The sequence below is a fragment of the Copadichromis virginalis genome, linkage group LG15 (assembly GCF_057382275.1).
Source record: "Copadichromis virginalis isolate Kocher_CV1m ecotype Utaka linkage group LG15, C_Virginalis_male_GT1.1, whole genome shotgun sequence".
Classification (NCBI taxonomy): domain Eukaryota; kingdom Metazoa; phylum Chordata; class Actinopteri; order Cichliformes; family Cichlidae; genus Copadichromis; species Copadichromis virginalis.
Window position 1 is genome coordinate 11469898 of NC_140632.1, and position 18096 is coordinate 11487993.

General features: G+C 41.4%; 1 protein-coding gene across 3 annotated transcripts in view; it reads right to left on the bottom strand.

The window, feature by feature from the left end:
- Positions 1-18096, bottom strand: part of stxbp5a (syntaxin binding protein 5a (tomosyn)) — a 108798-nt gene that overhangs the window by 53099 nt on the left and 37603 nt on the right. For all 3 annotated transcript variants that reach the window (XM_085431897.1, XM_085431896.1, XM_085431895.1), the window contains exons 5-6: positions 17694-17794; positions 4481-4615 (exon numbers count right to left, since the gene is read on the bottom strand). In XM_085431897.1, coding sequence (XP_085288023.1) covers positions 4481-4615; positions 17694-17794 — 236 coding nt within the window. The remainder of the gene's footprint in view (positions 1-4480; positions 4616-17693; positions 17795-18096) is intronic.

The window sequence follows — 18096 nt, forward strand, 5'->3', positions numbered from 1 at the left end:
GGCTCTTTTTAGAGGGGTGCCTGTGGCTGATATTTGTGCAGCGGCTAATTGGGCGTCGCCGCACACTTTTGTGCGGTTTTATCGGTTGGACGTTACAGCCCCTTCGGTGGCTCATGCTGTCCTTTCTGCTGGGTCTACCACTCACTAAGGATGTGGTGGTCCCGTTCCGGTTCGGTGGCTGCTCTGCGGGGCGTGTATATAGGTCCCATACTTATGTGTTGTACCGAGTGAATCGACTGAAAGGGAACGATTAGTTATGTCTATAACTTCTGTTCCCTGAAGGAGAGGAACGAGGTACAACACAGGGTGGCCCCACTGAGCAGTTGGCTCGGTGAAGAGCGGCTATCGAACTGAGGGATGACGGTGATGGCAGCGGCTATATGTGCGGGCGGGGCCTTGCGCGTGTCATCACACGTCATCTGCCGTAAAGGCGTGAATAAAGGTTTCTTCAGCCAGGACACGCGAGGGCGTGATATCCCATACTTATGTGTTGTACCTCGTTCCTCTCCTTCAGGGAACAGAAGTTATAGACATAACTAATCGTTTTTCAACTCTCAGTAATGCCATAGTGATAGTTTGATATATGGACCTGCAGCGGAGTTTAGGCCCAGACACGGCTAGGGTTGCCAACCGTCCCTTAAAAAACGGAATCGTCCCGTATTTCGAAACAAAAGTACACGTCCCGTGTTGAGCTAATAAGGGACGCACTTTGTCCCGTAATACAGTGAGAATCAAAAGTAGTCTATAAATGTTAATGGAATTAACGCTTTGTTTGAAAACATAATTCCCAGCCCCTCTCCTGATTTGTGACCAATGAGCTGACAGCACACTTATGACAATTCGAGTATGACAATTCAGAGTACCGCTCATCTCATTGGTCGAGGAAAGGTCGCTTACGGAGAAAATACCGGAAGACAACAGATGACCACAACAAGAAGCATGGCCAACAGGGAAACAAACGCCGACACTGCGGTGCAAGTCTCGGACGACAGTACACCTAAAGCTGGGCAGACACTGTGCGATTTTTTCAGTCGCGTTATTCAGCTCCTGCTCAAACTGCACAATTGACTCGCAGGGGTTAAAAGTTGGTAGGTCACGATGCAGGTCTCACACTATACGGCCCGATGCTCTGATGCGACCTGAGTGCTCACACTGTGCCTCCATAAAATGAAGGTTATAACAGAAAATCTGTCGCGCTCTCCCTCTGTCTTTCACTCACACCACCACCACCATCAACTTTGCTAAATTGCTAATGAAAAACATTGATCAGGCAGCTGTGATTGAGCAGCAATGTAAATCCAACTATTTTCATGGTTGTTGTGGTCGTGATAATTTTGTGAGGCCACATCGAAAAGGCTCGGATGAGCTTTCCAAAGTTCTACAAGTTGTGCCTCCATCGCTTGTGTCCAGATCACACGCTGCACAGCCGTGCTGCTCCGTCTTTTTCGCTGACATTTGTGTTTGCGCGTACGCAGTGTGACAAACTGCGGTGACACCCTCACGACCAAGCGATTGATGATCGGGAGCTGGTCGTGAGGTGTTAATCGCGTCTCGTTACCCCACGTATACTACACGATACACGACGCACGATGAAGGCCAAAATCGGGCCGATCGCCAAATCGGTCGCACGACTCAAAAATCGGTTCAAAATGGGCCAAAAATCGCAAAGTGTAAGCCCAGCATTACACTCACACAGACACACACACCACCACCATCAACTTTGCTAAATTGCTAATGAAAAACATTGATCAGGCAGCTGTGATTGAGCAGCAGTGTAAATCCCACTATTTTCACGGTTGTTGTGGTCGTGATAATTTTGTGATGCCACATCGAAAAGGCTCGGATGAGCTTTGAAAAGTTCTACAAGTTGTGCCTCCATCGCTTGTGTCCAGATCACACGCTGCACAGCCGTGCTGCTCCATCTTTTACACCAACGTTTACGTGTTTGCGCGCGAGCAGTGTGAGCGGCTGTGATGAGACCCTCACGAGCGATTGATGATCGGGAGCTGGTCGTGAGGTGTTAATCGCTTCTCGTTACCCCACGTATACTACACGATGCACGATGAAGATCACTCAAAAATCGGTTCAAAATGGGCCTAAAACCGCACAGTGTAAGCCCAGCATTAGAGCAGCAATGTTTGTTCCCCTCAGAGAAAGGGAAGAATGGGAAAAGGAAAACACCTGGCTGGAAAAAGTTAATATGGGCATGTGCAGTGAATATCAGCGCTATGTGGCCAGAAGTGTGATAATATAATTTATTTTGTGTAATAAACAACTGCAAGGATAGATGATTACAAATAGATGACTAATACATAAAAGTAATACATAGATGAATAATGATGATGAGTTAAGATGCGTAATCATGGGAACAAGCGGGTTTACAAACAGGAGCAGCTGATTAGCATTAGAAAAGCTGAAATAATACCTCAACTGAAGCCAATTGTACTAAATGCACTAAATGTGCACTGTTACAAGAATGTTTTTCTTTCTATTGTTTTCTATTATTTTAAGTTAAGCAGGACAGAGTTCTTTTAAAGAAAGATTTACTTATATTCTCAAAAGTTAAGCATGACAGGCTTCTGTTTAAGAAGGAGACCTGTTTTATTGTGTTAATGTTGTCATTTTGAGCTAAAAATAAATGGCTAAATGATCATTTGTTTCACATGTGTTCATATCACAAAGAATACACATCTACTTAAATCAAATTCAAGTCAAATGGTTAAAAAAATAATTTCACACACAAAAAAAGAGCTAGAAAATTCACCACACTGGGAAGGGTGAAGACAACTGGGTCGCCCGGCCCTGGCCACGAGGTGTCCCTTATTTATTTTTCAGGGAGTTGGCAACCCTAGACACGGCTAGTGACATCAGACTTAACGACCGGATGGAAGGACTAGATTTTTATTATTTCCAACATGGACGTTTTTGCAATTTGTGATATCAAAATGGGAAATTGAGTAATTTTTGAGATTACTACTTTGAAGAAGGTAGAAGAGTAGGGTGAGCTTTTACTTTAAACTTTCACAATTTCACATTTTCTGGAGAATATCACAAATATTTTGAAACTCAACAAACAAAAGTGTAACTTTTGGTGAAGCAGCCATATTTAAATCAGCTAAAACGTCACATTTCAAATCAGATATTGTTCCTACGGTAGTTGTTATGGCGAGTGCACTGGTAGCATACCACAAGCTGTGTGTGAGAGTCTTAATGAATTTGGGAGTAAAAGAGAAAGCGCTATTTCCATGAAGTCAATGTTAACATGTACATATGCAGTATTAACTCAACTGGCTGTACATGCAGCTGATGCCCAATAAACTGCTATTTAAATATTCTTCCAGAGATGAATACATTTCTCATAGTGCAAAAGTCTTTAATCTTTCATTTCCCACCAGACAAACATTGAAATAGAAGTCACTGAAACAATTTATGGGTGGCAGGGGATGCCAAGGGAAGGTGAACAGACATTATGAAGGTGAAGGGGAACAGCGTGGAAGGTTTTGTTTGTCCTTTAGTCAAAAGGCACCCCGGTATCTACCTCACCATCATCCATATCTACTCTCCATCACACATTATTACTCCTTGCTTTCCCCCTTTGCCCTTTTTTCTTTAATTGGAAAACTTTTTCATCTGCCTCTGACTTATCCGTGCAACTTTATTCTTCTGGGCGATCATTCCCTGCCCTCTCTTACCTGCATTTATCCTTCTGTCCTACTCCATTCCTATATCACTCTTCATCTCTACATGTCCTTTCCCTCAGGCAAAAGCCCTGTGTCATCCTTTCCACTCTTCTCCCCTCCTCTTCTTTCTCTCCCTCTCTCTCTCTCCCAACGCTCACTCTCGCCTTTTCCTCCCTGCAGCCCTGTCGACGAGACGAGACGTCTGTGTGTACCATACACTGATCTCGGCAGACACCTGTTCCACCCCCTCTCTCCCTCCTACTCTTTTCACTCCGTCTCCACACACACACACACACGCAGACACACATGCACAGTTGGAGATGAGGGGAAAGCATGAAGCAAAATGCTCCAGTGAATAATTTAAGTCTATACAGCAGGGAACCAAAATGGAGCCTGTCAAGCTGACAGATCCATTCAAACAGCAAAGAGACAGGTCCCTTACTAGCTTGAATCTGATACTGGGAGTGGAAATGATACAGTGACTAATGATTCTTTCTTATCTCCTTACATTTGGAATACAATAACCTTTTGACCGGTAAAACGTCAAACGGCGTTCTTCTGTTTTCAAGGTGAGTCACAAGACCCCAAGGTCCTCATTGGAGTGTCACTGATATGAGTTCAACTCTAACAAAATCTATATATTGATCCACTTATCGGTGATTCTCTTTGGATAAGATACCCCGCCATGTGAGACAAAACCTATGAAGGTTTTTAAGTATAAGACAAAAGCAAAGCTTTCAGGACACAATCTGGAAGAGAGCATCAGAGGGTAAAAAAAAAAAATCACGAGGGCCACTCACAGTTCAATGGCTTTGTTCCACATGATGACGTAGCCTGAGAGCATAAAGGACTCCACGTTGACAATGTGGATGTTCCCTCGTTCTGTGCCGATGTACAACCATTTACTCTGGAAGGGCAGGTGGCAGAAAGTTATTCTGTGGACAGAAGGAGAGGAGTGTTAGAAACAGAGGAAAGGGAGGAAAAGAAAATGTGGACAAAACCTCAGAGGAAGACAGAAAGCCAAAAGTAAGAAGCTTCTTGAAAATCACTCAGTCTTATTCTAACACGACAAATTATGCAAAACTATGAGAGGATTATTTACCACTCCACCAGGTCGAAGCAGTCAAGATGAGAGTGGCAAACCACAGATTTCTGAGTCATTCAATCAGACCCTTTTCCTCTACACCCACAAGATACATGAGGGCAAAGAGGCAGCCATCATTTTCTTCGGTTTTTTTTTCATTATCACCCACATCTCCTCCTTTTATCCATCAATCAGACTCAAGTTTAATGAGAGGTTATAAACCCTTCCCTCCTTATCCATTCATCTTCTCATCCCTTTTTCATCATTTTGTTCTTTCATCCATTCTCCAATTCAACTTTCAATCCATCTGAGGAATAGTAATGTACAACCTTGCTAATCCGGCTTGCTAATATTTCAAGGTTATTCGGCTCCTCCAGCGATCCTTTTGATTCTGCACGGTGGTTTGAGCCACACCTGTGGTGCTGAGAAGCTTGTATCTATAGGACAAAGCCCATAAGTTTCATCAGCTGAGAAAGCCATCCATGCAGGAGGAGAAATAAAGCTGCACTTCTTGTTCAGTATTTCTAACAATGGTACAGCGACGTACTTCCTCCTCAGCGCTGACGGGTTTGCTCAAGTTTAACAGCAAAGTCACTTGGCACAATTGCTGGCAATTTGCTGCTATCAAAGACAGATTAAGTGGAGGCAGTGTGTCAACAAAATGCTTTGAGATAAAACAGAATATAGTTTACATTTATCTTGGTACCTTGGCAGGGATGAATTAAAAAAAACTGAACTTAAAATCAGGCTCTGTACTATATCATGAAGGATTAAATTAACCATACGCAACTAGGGCTGCCACGATTAGCCGACCAGTCACAATTATGTCGACTATCAAAATCGTCGACGGCGTTTAAAGCCTTGTAAAATCCTGAAAGACGCAGGAATACGTAGTAGGATTTAAGTGTGTAATAACGGACTGAAACAGAAGATGCATGTACAAGGATGCCAGCTGCTGTTAAACCCCGACGAAGAAGAAAAGTTATATCGTAGCTGTGTTCAGGGGCCGCATCCTTCGGAGGCCGCATTTGAAGGCCGATTACGTTACAGCGACGTGACGAAGGCTTTCCAAATTCGAAGCCTTCTGCAAATGCAGCCGACAAATGCATCCTACTTTTCCCCAGATTTGAAGGATGGGTCGGGCGTATCCTTTGTGGCCCAACCTATCCCAGAATTCATAGCTCAGCCAATTCGAGTTTCAAACAATGGTGAATGTAGCTGTGTAAACTTCAAATATCTGCTCGGTTTATCAAGACATCACATATTTGCAAAAGTGCTTCGACGTTTTCAGAGACATCTGTTACCCACCAGCTCGATAGCTAGCCGGGGTTCAAGGCTCACTAGAGCCCGTGAGAACACCGGACTCCCGGCAAATTGTTTTCAAACCCACCGCGGTCTTTCGCTACTCAGGTTAAACATGATATATAAGTCACTTAGATAACTTAAAACTTTTACTGTTTGGCTTTTTTCAGTGTTTTATTTGTTCCTGAGTAAATCGGTTTGGCTGATATTAAAGTTACAGTTTTCACACAGCTGAATAAATGTCAAACAGAAAACTGATTATCAGAAGCATGAGATGGTCGAGAATTTACTCCAGTGTCCTGTCATATTTTAGATAGCAAGAAGTTTATTAAACTTCACCGAGACAATCTGCAAATTTTATTAAAAGTTTAATAAACTATCATCTTGTCTTTATTTTTAGTTAGCACATACCGTAAATACTTAAAGCTGTAAGCTAATGATAGTTATATAAGTGCAGACGCATGCTGATGCAATAAGCTGTACGTTTTACGTCCAATGGATGCATGATCTGATTAGTCGACTAATCGCAAAAATAATCGGTGACTAGTCGACAATCAAAATAATCGTGTGCGGCAGCCCTATACGCAATATTAAAACAATTCCTTATAATTAGAAAAATATGCAATCCCATTTTCTGCATGATTCAATGATGATTCAATTGAGCATAACTAATGTGCAAAAGCATTTTAGAGATTAGGGATGGGTATCGTTTAGGTTTTATCCGATATCGGTGCCAAACCGGTACTTTTGAAACGGTGCCCGTGCTTAAACGGTGCTCAAACCGGTGCTTAAAGAATGGAGAACACAAAATTGGTCCAAAAACCTCTCATGTTCAGCTGGTTTTTTGTAAAAAGATAACAATGTTAGCCTTTTTTATGGCATCACTCTTGGCTGGAAGCAGTGCTTAATCAATGGAAAAAACACAAACTTTGTCCAAAAACCTCTCATGTTTAACTGTTCCCCACTTTTTCTTTGGTCATTTTAGCCTTTTTGGCCAGGGTGAAGGGAGTATCTGCCATCAAACAAGAAGACAGCCGCATGTAGCTATGATGATGTTTGCTAGTTCACCTTACATGCATTAATTTGATAATGCGGTTAGCCTACTCAGCGTAAATTACACACGAACAACATTAAGCTACTCACTCAGAGAAGAACAGCTGCTGCCGTCATCATCCGTCATCATTTCTGCTACACTGGCAGGGCTAGAGGCCAGGACTCTCCTCTTCGGGTTTTTGGGGGATGTTGCTAACTCCGGGTCCGATAACAGGCACCACACCCGCAGTAGATGCGCTCGGTGTGAGGTCTCGCAGCAAGCTATCAAATACGGCGCATTTCTCAGCTTTTAAAAAAAACGCTATGCGTCGCCAGGTGTTTCATGGGATTCGAGGTGTTACCTCCTTTGACAGTATCACAGTATCAGCTTAAAGCACTTGTTGCAGGCTGCTGAGTTTGCATATTTTGCTGTGAAGTACAGCCAGACTTTGACCGCTTCGCCTTGGGCATTTTTAATCTGTAGCTCTGCTCTAAAAGAACGTACGTACCTGGACCCGCCTGCTATCCTCGGAAACGTAAAATGATTGGCTAGAATCTAAAGTGTATGACATCTCAGGAAAAAAAGCACCGAAATAAAGCACCGAAATGTGCGCTGCTTTTCGGTCTGGTTACTACCGTTTATGTCAGAACCGGTACCCATCCCTATTAGAGATACAACTAAATAATAGAAACTGTGATCTTGGTTATACATATGCAAAAAAAAATACCCTGTTGAAGCATGACGGGTAACTCGATCTCTAGTTATCAGGATTTGTGTCTCCATGTGCAGCATATGGATGTTGCCAGTGAACATTAGTAATTGCATCTCCTCCAAAACTTACTTCGCAAAGCTGGTCGGTAGCTTAAAGCATTTTAAAACTTTTCATTCACTCTGGGAGTCGATCTCACACTGTTGCTCCGGGGCTGTACTGAGATCAGCAGCAGCTCTTACTATAACACACGCTCTTCCCCTCTCTGCCTCCATGCTCTGCTTTAACAAATAAATATATTCATACTTTTGGAGAGGCAGCAGGCTGCATCACATACCAAGCCTCCAAAATAACACATGCAAAGAGACATAAAACAACATTTAACTCATATTTTGTATGACCACGTTTATTCTTCAACAGAGGCTGAACCTTCTTGAGCGATTTGTCTTGTGATTTCTTTAAGTAGTCTTCAGGAATAGTTCTCTAGGCTTCTTAAAGGACATTTAAAACTCTTTTTGGATGTTGACTGCTTTTTGTTTTGCTCTTAATGTTCCCAATGTGTTTGGGATCACTGTCATGCTGACAAATGAAACTGTTGCCAATCCAGTGATTTCCACATGGTATTGCATGGTGAATCAAAATCTGATGGTACTTTTTGGTGTTCTTTATTTCATCATATTTTGTGAAGACCCCCACCACCACTGGCTGAAATTCACCCTAAACCATGACAGAGCCTCCACCATGTTATACAGATGGCTGTGGACATACATTCTTGTACCTCTTTCCTTATACTGTTGAGGATTTGAACCACAACTTTCATAGATTTATCAATCCATAAGACCTGTTGCCACTGATTTTCAGTCCAGTTCTTGTGTAATTTGGCATTTTGCCACCTTTTCCCCTTCTTAACAGTCACCTGAGATCATTTTTCACGAGCTTTCGGCAAAGTGTAGATAAATCAACCTGCAAAGACCTGAAACAGATCCTGTGTCAGAACCCAAGGACATGATTTTCAGATGCCGTTCATCTGCCTTGCCACTTCTTCCAAAGAAATGTTCGCAAATTCTTTAGAGACACATGCATCATGCCTAGATACACCAGGTTTCCAGCCAATAGCTCTTTGGGAATCACTTTTTTGGTGCAAAAATGATATTTTATGCTTGTCAAAATGTGTTATGTTTAGCATTTTTTGTAAATTCAGCTAAAGAAATGGAACAACTTTGTGGTTTTGCAACAAAATGCTAGTAACATTGTGTCTACAATTAAAAATTGGTTATCTGTTATGTGTAGACGTAACAGTGGTTCATCCCTTGGGCTAGATGGCTCTTTTGCGCTTGAATGGTTCATAACTCAAAGGTTCACAAAGCCAAGGACATTTTAAAAACTGAAGAATGAATGGTTCCCCAGAAGCAAAGTGTAGAGGAGTGAGGTGTGGATCAAGGCCTTTGGACAGTCTTGTACTATTATAAAGTGGAAGAGCTTAGCTTTCATCATACTAGGTTCATGACAAAATCAAAATCAAGTTTTAGCATATTGTGGAAAGTACTTTGCAGTGACTGACCTTTTGAAATCTTCAAAAAATAAATGTAACCCAGATTTTTCACGTCCATGTGTAAGATGCATCTACGCAAAGCAGGGACATGATAAGGCTTAAAGGTTGCTGATTTGATTTTGTGTGTTTACCAATCTCAACAGTTTCCATATATCTCTTTCTTCAAGAATAGTGTTACATACACACTTCAAAATCTCTTAGGGAAAAAACGAACCAGATACCAGAAACCATAGTTGAAACCACTAAAAACGTGATTTTTAGTGGCTAACTCGCATGTGGACAGATTATCAGAGAGATGCACATGTTTGTACAGATGCACTTAACCAGAGGAAATGTAACAGCAACACGGATATTCATGATAACTTGTGGGATCCTTTTATCTAGCAGACGGTCCACTGCACAAGCAGATGTGCCTCGTCTATGCATATGAGGGCTTGCATGTGAGCATGCGTCGATTTCATGAGCGATGGTTTTGTAAAATGCAAACATATTGTAGTTGTTACTGCATTTATGCTTACTGTCTGTCTGTATATGTGAGTGCAAATGGGTGTGTGTGTGGTTATTACGTGCTCCCCAGCTGTTGATATGAATTAATGTAATTGCACATGTATTGTGTGCAAATGTATGTTGTGTATAAATAGGTTTGATCCATGAGCATATACAATTCAACTGCCAGAATATAAGGGCCAACTGTGAAGCATAATTATACAAATTATCCTTGCAGTTTGTTAGTGTGTTACTGTGTATGTGTGTGTCCATTTCTCTGTGCGTGTGTGCAAACACGCACTCAGTTGTTTGTGCAGTTGTCATTACGTGTGTGTCACTGTGTTCACACTTGTTGTGCATGCACGCGTCTCCTGGTGAAACCTCCAGCTTCAAGTGGTCACCACACAGCTGCTGGTTGCAGGCTCGGAGCCAAGCACACGGCCTCAGAAATGACAGACACCTGCTGCACAACACAACTCTGACACTAACTGCAATGTGAGCTAGACGTATGACAGTACGGTTCGCTGTGAATTAATTGTGGAGAGGGGACACTCCAGAAAGTCATCTTTTATAAAGCCTGGTTTTATGTGGCGTTCCTATCAGTGAGGATCATCCAGTAATCTGCTCGCGCCTGTAATTAGAAATCACCAGTTACAATACTTTGATCTACGCTGCCTTGATCTTGTGACACTTTCCTTTTTTCTGAACAACATTTTACCATGCTATCCTTCAGCACAGACCACAGGGTGCAGAATGGCTAAATAGACAGTAATATGAAACAAAGTTGTTTCCAGTGAAGCTGTCCTGTGTGGTTTTATATTAATTCACATTCCTGTTTGCAAATACACTCACTGGCCACTTCACTGGTTACACTTTTTCAACTGCTCCTTAATGCAAATACCTTATCAGCCAATCACATGGCAGCGATTCAAAACATTTAGAAATGCAGACAAGTCAACCTGCTGAATTTTTCCCTGCATAAACATCTATAAGGTTTACAGAGAATGATAAAAGGAAGAAAAAGAAAATATGCAGTGAGCAGCAGTTTTGTGGGTGAAATTTCTTTGTTGACACCAGAGGTCCAAAGACACTGTTTCAGGCTGATAGGAGGCCAACAGTAATTCAAATAACCACTTGTTACAGCCAGTGTATACAGAAGGGCACATAATACATATAATCGAAACTGCAGCAGATGGGCTACAACAGCAGAAGACCACACTAGGTGCTGGATTAGTCCACAATTCACCTGCACTAATCAAAATCTGATAACAGAAGACTAGAAAAACGTTGCCTGGTCTGACAGGTGTCAAATTCTGTTGCAACATTCAAATGGGAGGGTTAGAATTTGGTGTAATCAACAGGAAAGCATGAATCCATCCTGCTTTATATCAACGAGTCAGGCTGCTATTGGTGTTATGGTGTGTGGGGGAAATTTTAGTACCTTCGTGCCAACTGAGCATCATTTAAACACCACAGCCTACTTGAGTATTATCCATCTTCTGATGGATGCTTCCAGCAGGATACTGCACCATGTCACAAAGCTCAAATCATCTCAAAGTGGTTTCTTGAACATAACAATTAGTTGACTATACACAAATGGTATCCACAGTCAGATCTCGATCCAAAAGAGCACTTTAGGGATTTGATGGAACAGGAGATTTGCATCATGGATGTGAAGCTTTGCAGCAACTGTGTAATGCTATCATTTCAATATAGAGCAAAATCTCTGAGGAATGTTTCTAGCGCATTGTTGAATCAATGCCATGAAGAATTAAGGCCATTCTGAAGGCAAAAGAAGGTCCAACACGAGCAAGCTAATAAACTAAACTAATGAAGGGGTGAGTGTATATTAACAGGGGTGATCATGAACATAAATGTATATTGTTTATAAATATGTTTGATCTGTAAACAATGGGAGGAGAGGATGAAGACAAAGTTAATCATTGTTTCATTTTACTCACTGTGTTTCTTGCCAATATTCTCTTTCAAAAGCTATTCAAAGTCTGAAATTTTACAATAGTTTGGATTTCTTTGGTATTATTTGGATTAAATTGGATTATTTGGATTAGAGTGATTCAGACACAGACAGCGAACAAAAAGAAATCTCCATAAAAATGACATCACCATTGTCAAGCAGTTACAGCAGCCAAAAAAAGTCGTGTAAGAGTTGAACAGTCTTTAAACATAGCAAATTATCCATGAGAATGAAAGCTTCTAATACCCCAAAGCGGTTAGGGGATTTTAATCTAAGGTGCCAATGCTCAAAGACATGCACGTACTTTTTCACCTTTGCATGTTTCAATGCATGTGTGCAAGGTTAGAAGCTGGGGAGAAAGTTGTGGAGTGAATCAAATCGAAATCATCAGCCCTGCAGCAGCTTTAATCAGCCAAATATCTCTGAGCAAAGTCTGCTGAACTGAATAATTCATTTTTCAAGCATTTTTAAGACATTTGATTGACGCACTCCCAATGTCAGCAAACTCCTAAGTACAAAAAAAATCTGTGATAGCAGGCTGTGACTTTAGGCTTATTATTAAGTCACCTTGATTGACTGTCAGACAGCTTCACTGAAGTATAAGAGGAATACAATGAGGTAGTATTTATAAAACAGACTTTCCTTAATCTTACCACAGAGAACATAAAATATTAGGTGTCACTTTTTTGCAAGCACACACTCCCACCTCTCCCACCATTATCTCGTATCATATCACCCTATTTTGACGATAACATCCACATCTGCAATGCATTCCTGTGAGGCCAGGAGGTGACGAGAGCATCCTACGCCAGAATGACTCGGCAGGATTTCTTTTTCCCCCCACACTCCTTCCCACAGACTGACTCACTGCTCTCTGGCTGAGGCCCAGTGTGTCTCAGCTCATCCTCTCTTCCTTTCTCTCATCTCCCTGTTGCCTAATGTGTATGGATACTGATGCTCGAGGGGCTTTCTGCAACACTGCTCTCAATCATCAACTCAAATTCTGATCAGGGCTCAATTAGGGAGGAATGAAAGATCTGTTTAGAGCACTTGAACGGGCCTAAAGATGATAGGAAGTGGGCTGTGGTGGCTCAACAGTGATATTTCTATCATGGAAGAGCCCACACTCTGACCCCAGGTATCAAGCAACTTGGCATACACGGAGAAACAAAATTTCCCAGCATGCCTACTAACCAAACTACATTTTTTGGCCATTAATCACCAAATATAGTTCGCTTTCTTTAGCTTCTCCACATTTTACAGCCTTATCAATAGTAAAAGTGAAGTTACCGTTTTAAAGATAGCAGTCATAAAGACTGATCTGCTGGCGAGAAAGCTGTCGAAAGCGAGTGCCGTCCAAAACCAAAACATCCATTAAAGGAATAGTGCAACATTTTGGGCGACACGTTTGCAGTAATTGCTTTCTTACTGAGAGATACTGCAGCTGGCTAAATCAATAGCACCCTCATGTCTGTGCATTAAATACAGAGCCTGAGCCAAGAGGCATTTAGCTTAGCAGGAAGAAACAGCAAGCCCAGCTCTCTCCAAAGTTAAATAATCTGTCTACTGGCACCTCTATCCCTCTCATTAATTAACGCGCTTTATCGTGTTTCGATAATCACGGAAAGAAAGAAACAATTTGTGGCTTTGTGGTAAACGCTGGAACTTTCCAGACGTGTCACAGATTTGTCATCACCAAGAGATTAAGCAATAACCACTGACTGCAGTGAAGCGCAGAGCCAAAGGAATTTTGTTCATTACGCCAAGTTAAGTCCATCTACAACCACAAGCTGTCATAATATTTGTTTTGAATGTTGTCTTAACTTTACTATGACTTAACATTATTATTATAATTTTTATTACTATAGTGGAGTATTTTTCACCCTGTTAAGAAGCTGCTGTCACAGTTCTGGATGGGTGAGTCAGTGCTTTTCTTGATGGAGTTCACAGCTGCTCTGTCCTCTGGCAAGTTCAATTCAAGCTTTGAACAAAGTGTCAGAGAGGGCAAGAAGGAAAAAAAGATGGGATTGGATTGCAGTGGGTGACCGACATCTTGGCCTTACAAATAATTGAAAGTTTTCTGGCTTTACTAGAACACTCACTCTTAACTTCAGATGACACTTCAAGGTGTGATATCTATTGGGAAACATGACCTCATGGTATTTCTTTCTTTTGACAGCTACAGAAAGTATGATCGGGGTGCACACTTAAAAAAACGCACACACACAAACATAAACAAAGCAAGGATTACAGATATCTGTAGCTTCTTTTTAACGGTGTGACAGAAAAGCTGAGTGTGCATGAGGTCCTACAAAATCTAAGTAATTCCAAAGATCAGTTGTTTTAATAAAAATACCTATGGGAGGTATCAGCATATAATAGTAAGCTGATTTCTAATACTGTTAAAGTTTAAACCCATTAGCTTCTACACACCTATCATTGTATGTTTAGTCCAAAGAAGTCATCCAAAAAGCCTTATCAACTTCACCTTATCTGGTATTTTATATGTAAGACCAAATCAACTGATGCACATTTCTATCCGATTGTTCAGTCAGACGTCACTAGCCGTGTCTGGGTCTAAACTCCGCTGCAGGTCCATATATCAAACTATCACTATGGCATTACTGAGAGTTGAAAAACTGTCTAAAGTCTTTCATCTTTAATAAAATGATCAGCGTTCTGCTCTACCAGGTGTAACAATTGAGTTTAACATCCACACATCCATGAAAACGGAATTTATGACATTTAACAGAGTTAGAAGTTAGCAGGGAGTTAGCTCGCTAGCTTCTATCTAAATACAATATAGCATGTCCTGACTGCGGGGTTTTGGAAACAAATTAAAACGTACAGCTCTGTTATCACTTCCAGCATAAATGAAGACGGAAAACTAAACAGCAGTGACGTTTGTAAGGTTACTGAAGTTGGGCTAGCTGGTATATAATTATGTGCTACGTGACCGCTAGCGACACAGCTATGTTAGCATAATATAAACAAGCTAACTTTTTTTCCACTCGATAAAAGTTAACGTGAGTGTTCTCGGTGGTCAGGAACAAATGTAATTGCATGGCAGGATGCTGTAAAAGGACCAAACTTCAGCCAGGAGAACAACTGAGATAATCCATCCACAATACGAGGTTAGTCATTCATATACTGCTGCATGGGCTGGGCTGTAGTTACATCCTAAGGTTTTAAAAACTGAGCTGAACTGAATAAATGATTAGTGGTAATAAAAGCTGAGGGAGGTCAACAGGGATCACTGACTGTTTTAGGAGTTTTTTGAGATCAAATAGAAGAAAATACATAACATTAAACATGTTAACAACACAAAAGCCATATTAAACGCAGACTACTTTAGACCCGGAAGTAGGATTCGTCGCGTCATCACTGAACAACCGGATAGGCCTGTAATGTACACAGCTACATTAAGGTTTCTATAGTATTACCACTTGTCTATAGAGAAGCACCAATTTTTATCTACAGTATAAGTTGGATGAGTATAGCCCAGCTAAAGACAGCTGACTCAATTTGTTTCAGTTTTATTTATATAGCGCCAAATCACAATAACAGTGAAGTAACGTCAAGACCCCACAATAGTATGAGAAAACCCCGACATTCAGATAACCCCCAATGAGCAAGGTGACAGTGGGAAGCGAAAATTTACTTTTAACAGGAAGAAACCTCCAGCAGAACCAGGGTCAATCCCTCACTGCAAAATAGTTGGGGGTGAGGATATTGTCTGCTGTGTCAGATGACACAGTGGACTTTAACACCTACAACCAACCATTTTCTTCTGTTCATTTAATTCAGAATCAAGGTGCAGTTGAAGCCTATCCTAGCGGTTGACAGGCGATGTACATCCTGAGCAGGTCAGCAGTCTGCCGCAGGGTTTTACCATCATTAACACCTCAGCTAAGTTGTATGTCTTTAGAAAGTAAAAAAAATCTATTCATACCTGAGAAAAAATGCAAACTCATATTGTGGATACACAGGGCAAATAAAAAGTTAATTCAAACCTCAAGCAAGATTGTGCCTGTGAAGGGCAGAAGAGATAGTCAGTCTGATTTTCCCAATGAGTCTGACTGGAAAGACTTCTTCATGAAGCTCAGTTATCTGAATTTTCTCCAACTTGTTACATGTTGTGTATTGATTTCAACTGAATGGGGCTGAGAACATGAATGAATTAAATGGATGCTCCATTCTCCTGCTCCTACCTTATAACCTTCTTTGGTAATCTCTAGCTTTCTTTTCTTATTCTATTTCCATCTCAAATTCGTTAACTGTTCTAAGCTTCTTCCTAAGATTTTTTCAGTTGCTTCCATTGCATTAGTTTAACGGTCTTCTCTTATTTTCCCATTTCAAACGTGTCAAGTGACTTTGCAGCTTCTTTTTCCCGTCTTGACGTCTCTTAGCAGTAACTCTGCTCTTCTTTGATGCTGTGTCTTGAGGTCATTCGGCTGGGCGGCAATGTTTACTAAATGTCAGAGGCAGTCAAGCGCCTCCACAAGAACACAATCCGCCCTAAAAGCTGCTGCTGGCCACCTGTCCATCACATCATCGCCATCTCAGATCATTTGTTCTGAGGTTTAACCCTTTCACCGCTTTCCACAGTGACAGATCGTGGACCAGTGATATGATTGGCTCTGATGGGTGTACACTAACTTCCTGGAGGTGAGGTGATTCTGTACTTGTGTCTCAGAACTTAAACTGCATAAAAAAAAAATGCAGTATTCAGACAGTATGACTTAGAATTTTGCCAGTATGTGCACCATTCCCTCTGTCCTTTAGATGCAACCCTGAGAAGATGTCTATCCTGGCACCTTAATTATCATAACACAATACAATTATAGGCAAAAAACAGTGTTGATTCTTCAGAAATTTACATCACAATCTAATGTTAGGAAGTGGTATACTAGCGAGCAATAATATGGTCCACATATCCATATGTGGATTTGGGACCTGAAGAAGACTGAGTTTTGGACCCAGATTACTCGTTGAGGCTCCTGACTACGGTAGCTGTAATGCTCAGACAATCCATTAAGCGGTGCAGCTTCGTCGCTTACCAAAGTCGTACTAAAGCATTTTTGATTTTTGAGCACCGTGTAGCACATAAAATCAGTTCGAGGTCAGTAAGCACAACCAGAATTCAAACATAAGGCGCCCTGGATTATAAGGGGAACTGTGGATTTTTGAGAAAATTTGTATTTTAAGTGCGCCTTATAGTGTGGAAAATACGGTAATAACTTAAAGTCGATTGAAACATGCAAAGTGGCCGAACAAATATGTATAGACTGCTTTTCTTCTTCAGGGTAACAATAGGGTAGATTTGTCCAGTGGAGAAAAGGTTTACATCACCATACCTGATCAACTACTTGAAAAAAAAAATCACTCACATTACTTCTGTTTTTATTCATGACATGTTTGTGTCTCTGCGTGGTGTAAACTGGTATAAACCTTCAGGTGTTTGGGTAGGTTTCACACCTGTGCCCCAGTGATGGGAAAAACCTCAAAGGCAAAGCAAGTGACCCAAATACCAAGTGTTTAGTTGGAGACCAGCAGAGAGAGAAATCGAGAGTATCAGACTCTCTGTCACTTCCAGTGCTCTGTGCACAGTTTTGCAAGCGCACAGACAAATGTGCCAAATGAAATACCATCTGTTTGCACACTGTATGACTGCAAAAACTAACAGCTGAAACAGGCGGCAAACTGACACTAACCCTACTCAGAAAATCACGGTTCATGTTGCATCAGACCAGGTGTGGGGTCTAACTGAGCATGCAGAGAAACAACTGAGAGAAAAACTGGAAAGCAAGTGGACTCAATTAAGTATGCGGTGTTTCTGACCAGCTGCAGCTTTTATGCGCGACCCACTTACCTCTCTCTGTTGAACTTGAGGGAGTGGAGGATGGCTGGTCTCTTCTGTCTCAGGTTCCATAGGTGGACGCTGTCATCTGCCAAAGCGCTCACCAGCGCCCCCTGTCATAACAGAGGCATTGAGTTTCCTTTTTTGAAGGTGACAAAGGAAAAGCATTCACACAAACATGGTAGTGTCATTAACTACATACTACTGAAGCTTCCATGAACACGTCTGCACATTTTGTCTGCGAGCATGACATGTATTAGTCAGACTGCATTCCCTAGAAACTCAGGGAACTGAGTTTAAATCAGGCAGCTTTCTCCCAGGTAACGATGATGATTCATAAGATGTATATAAGTGTATGTCTGTGTGTGTGTGTGGGAGGCACAAAAAAATCATCTCGATCTCCCTAAGGGTTCGT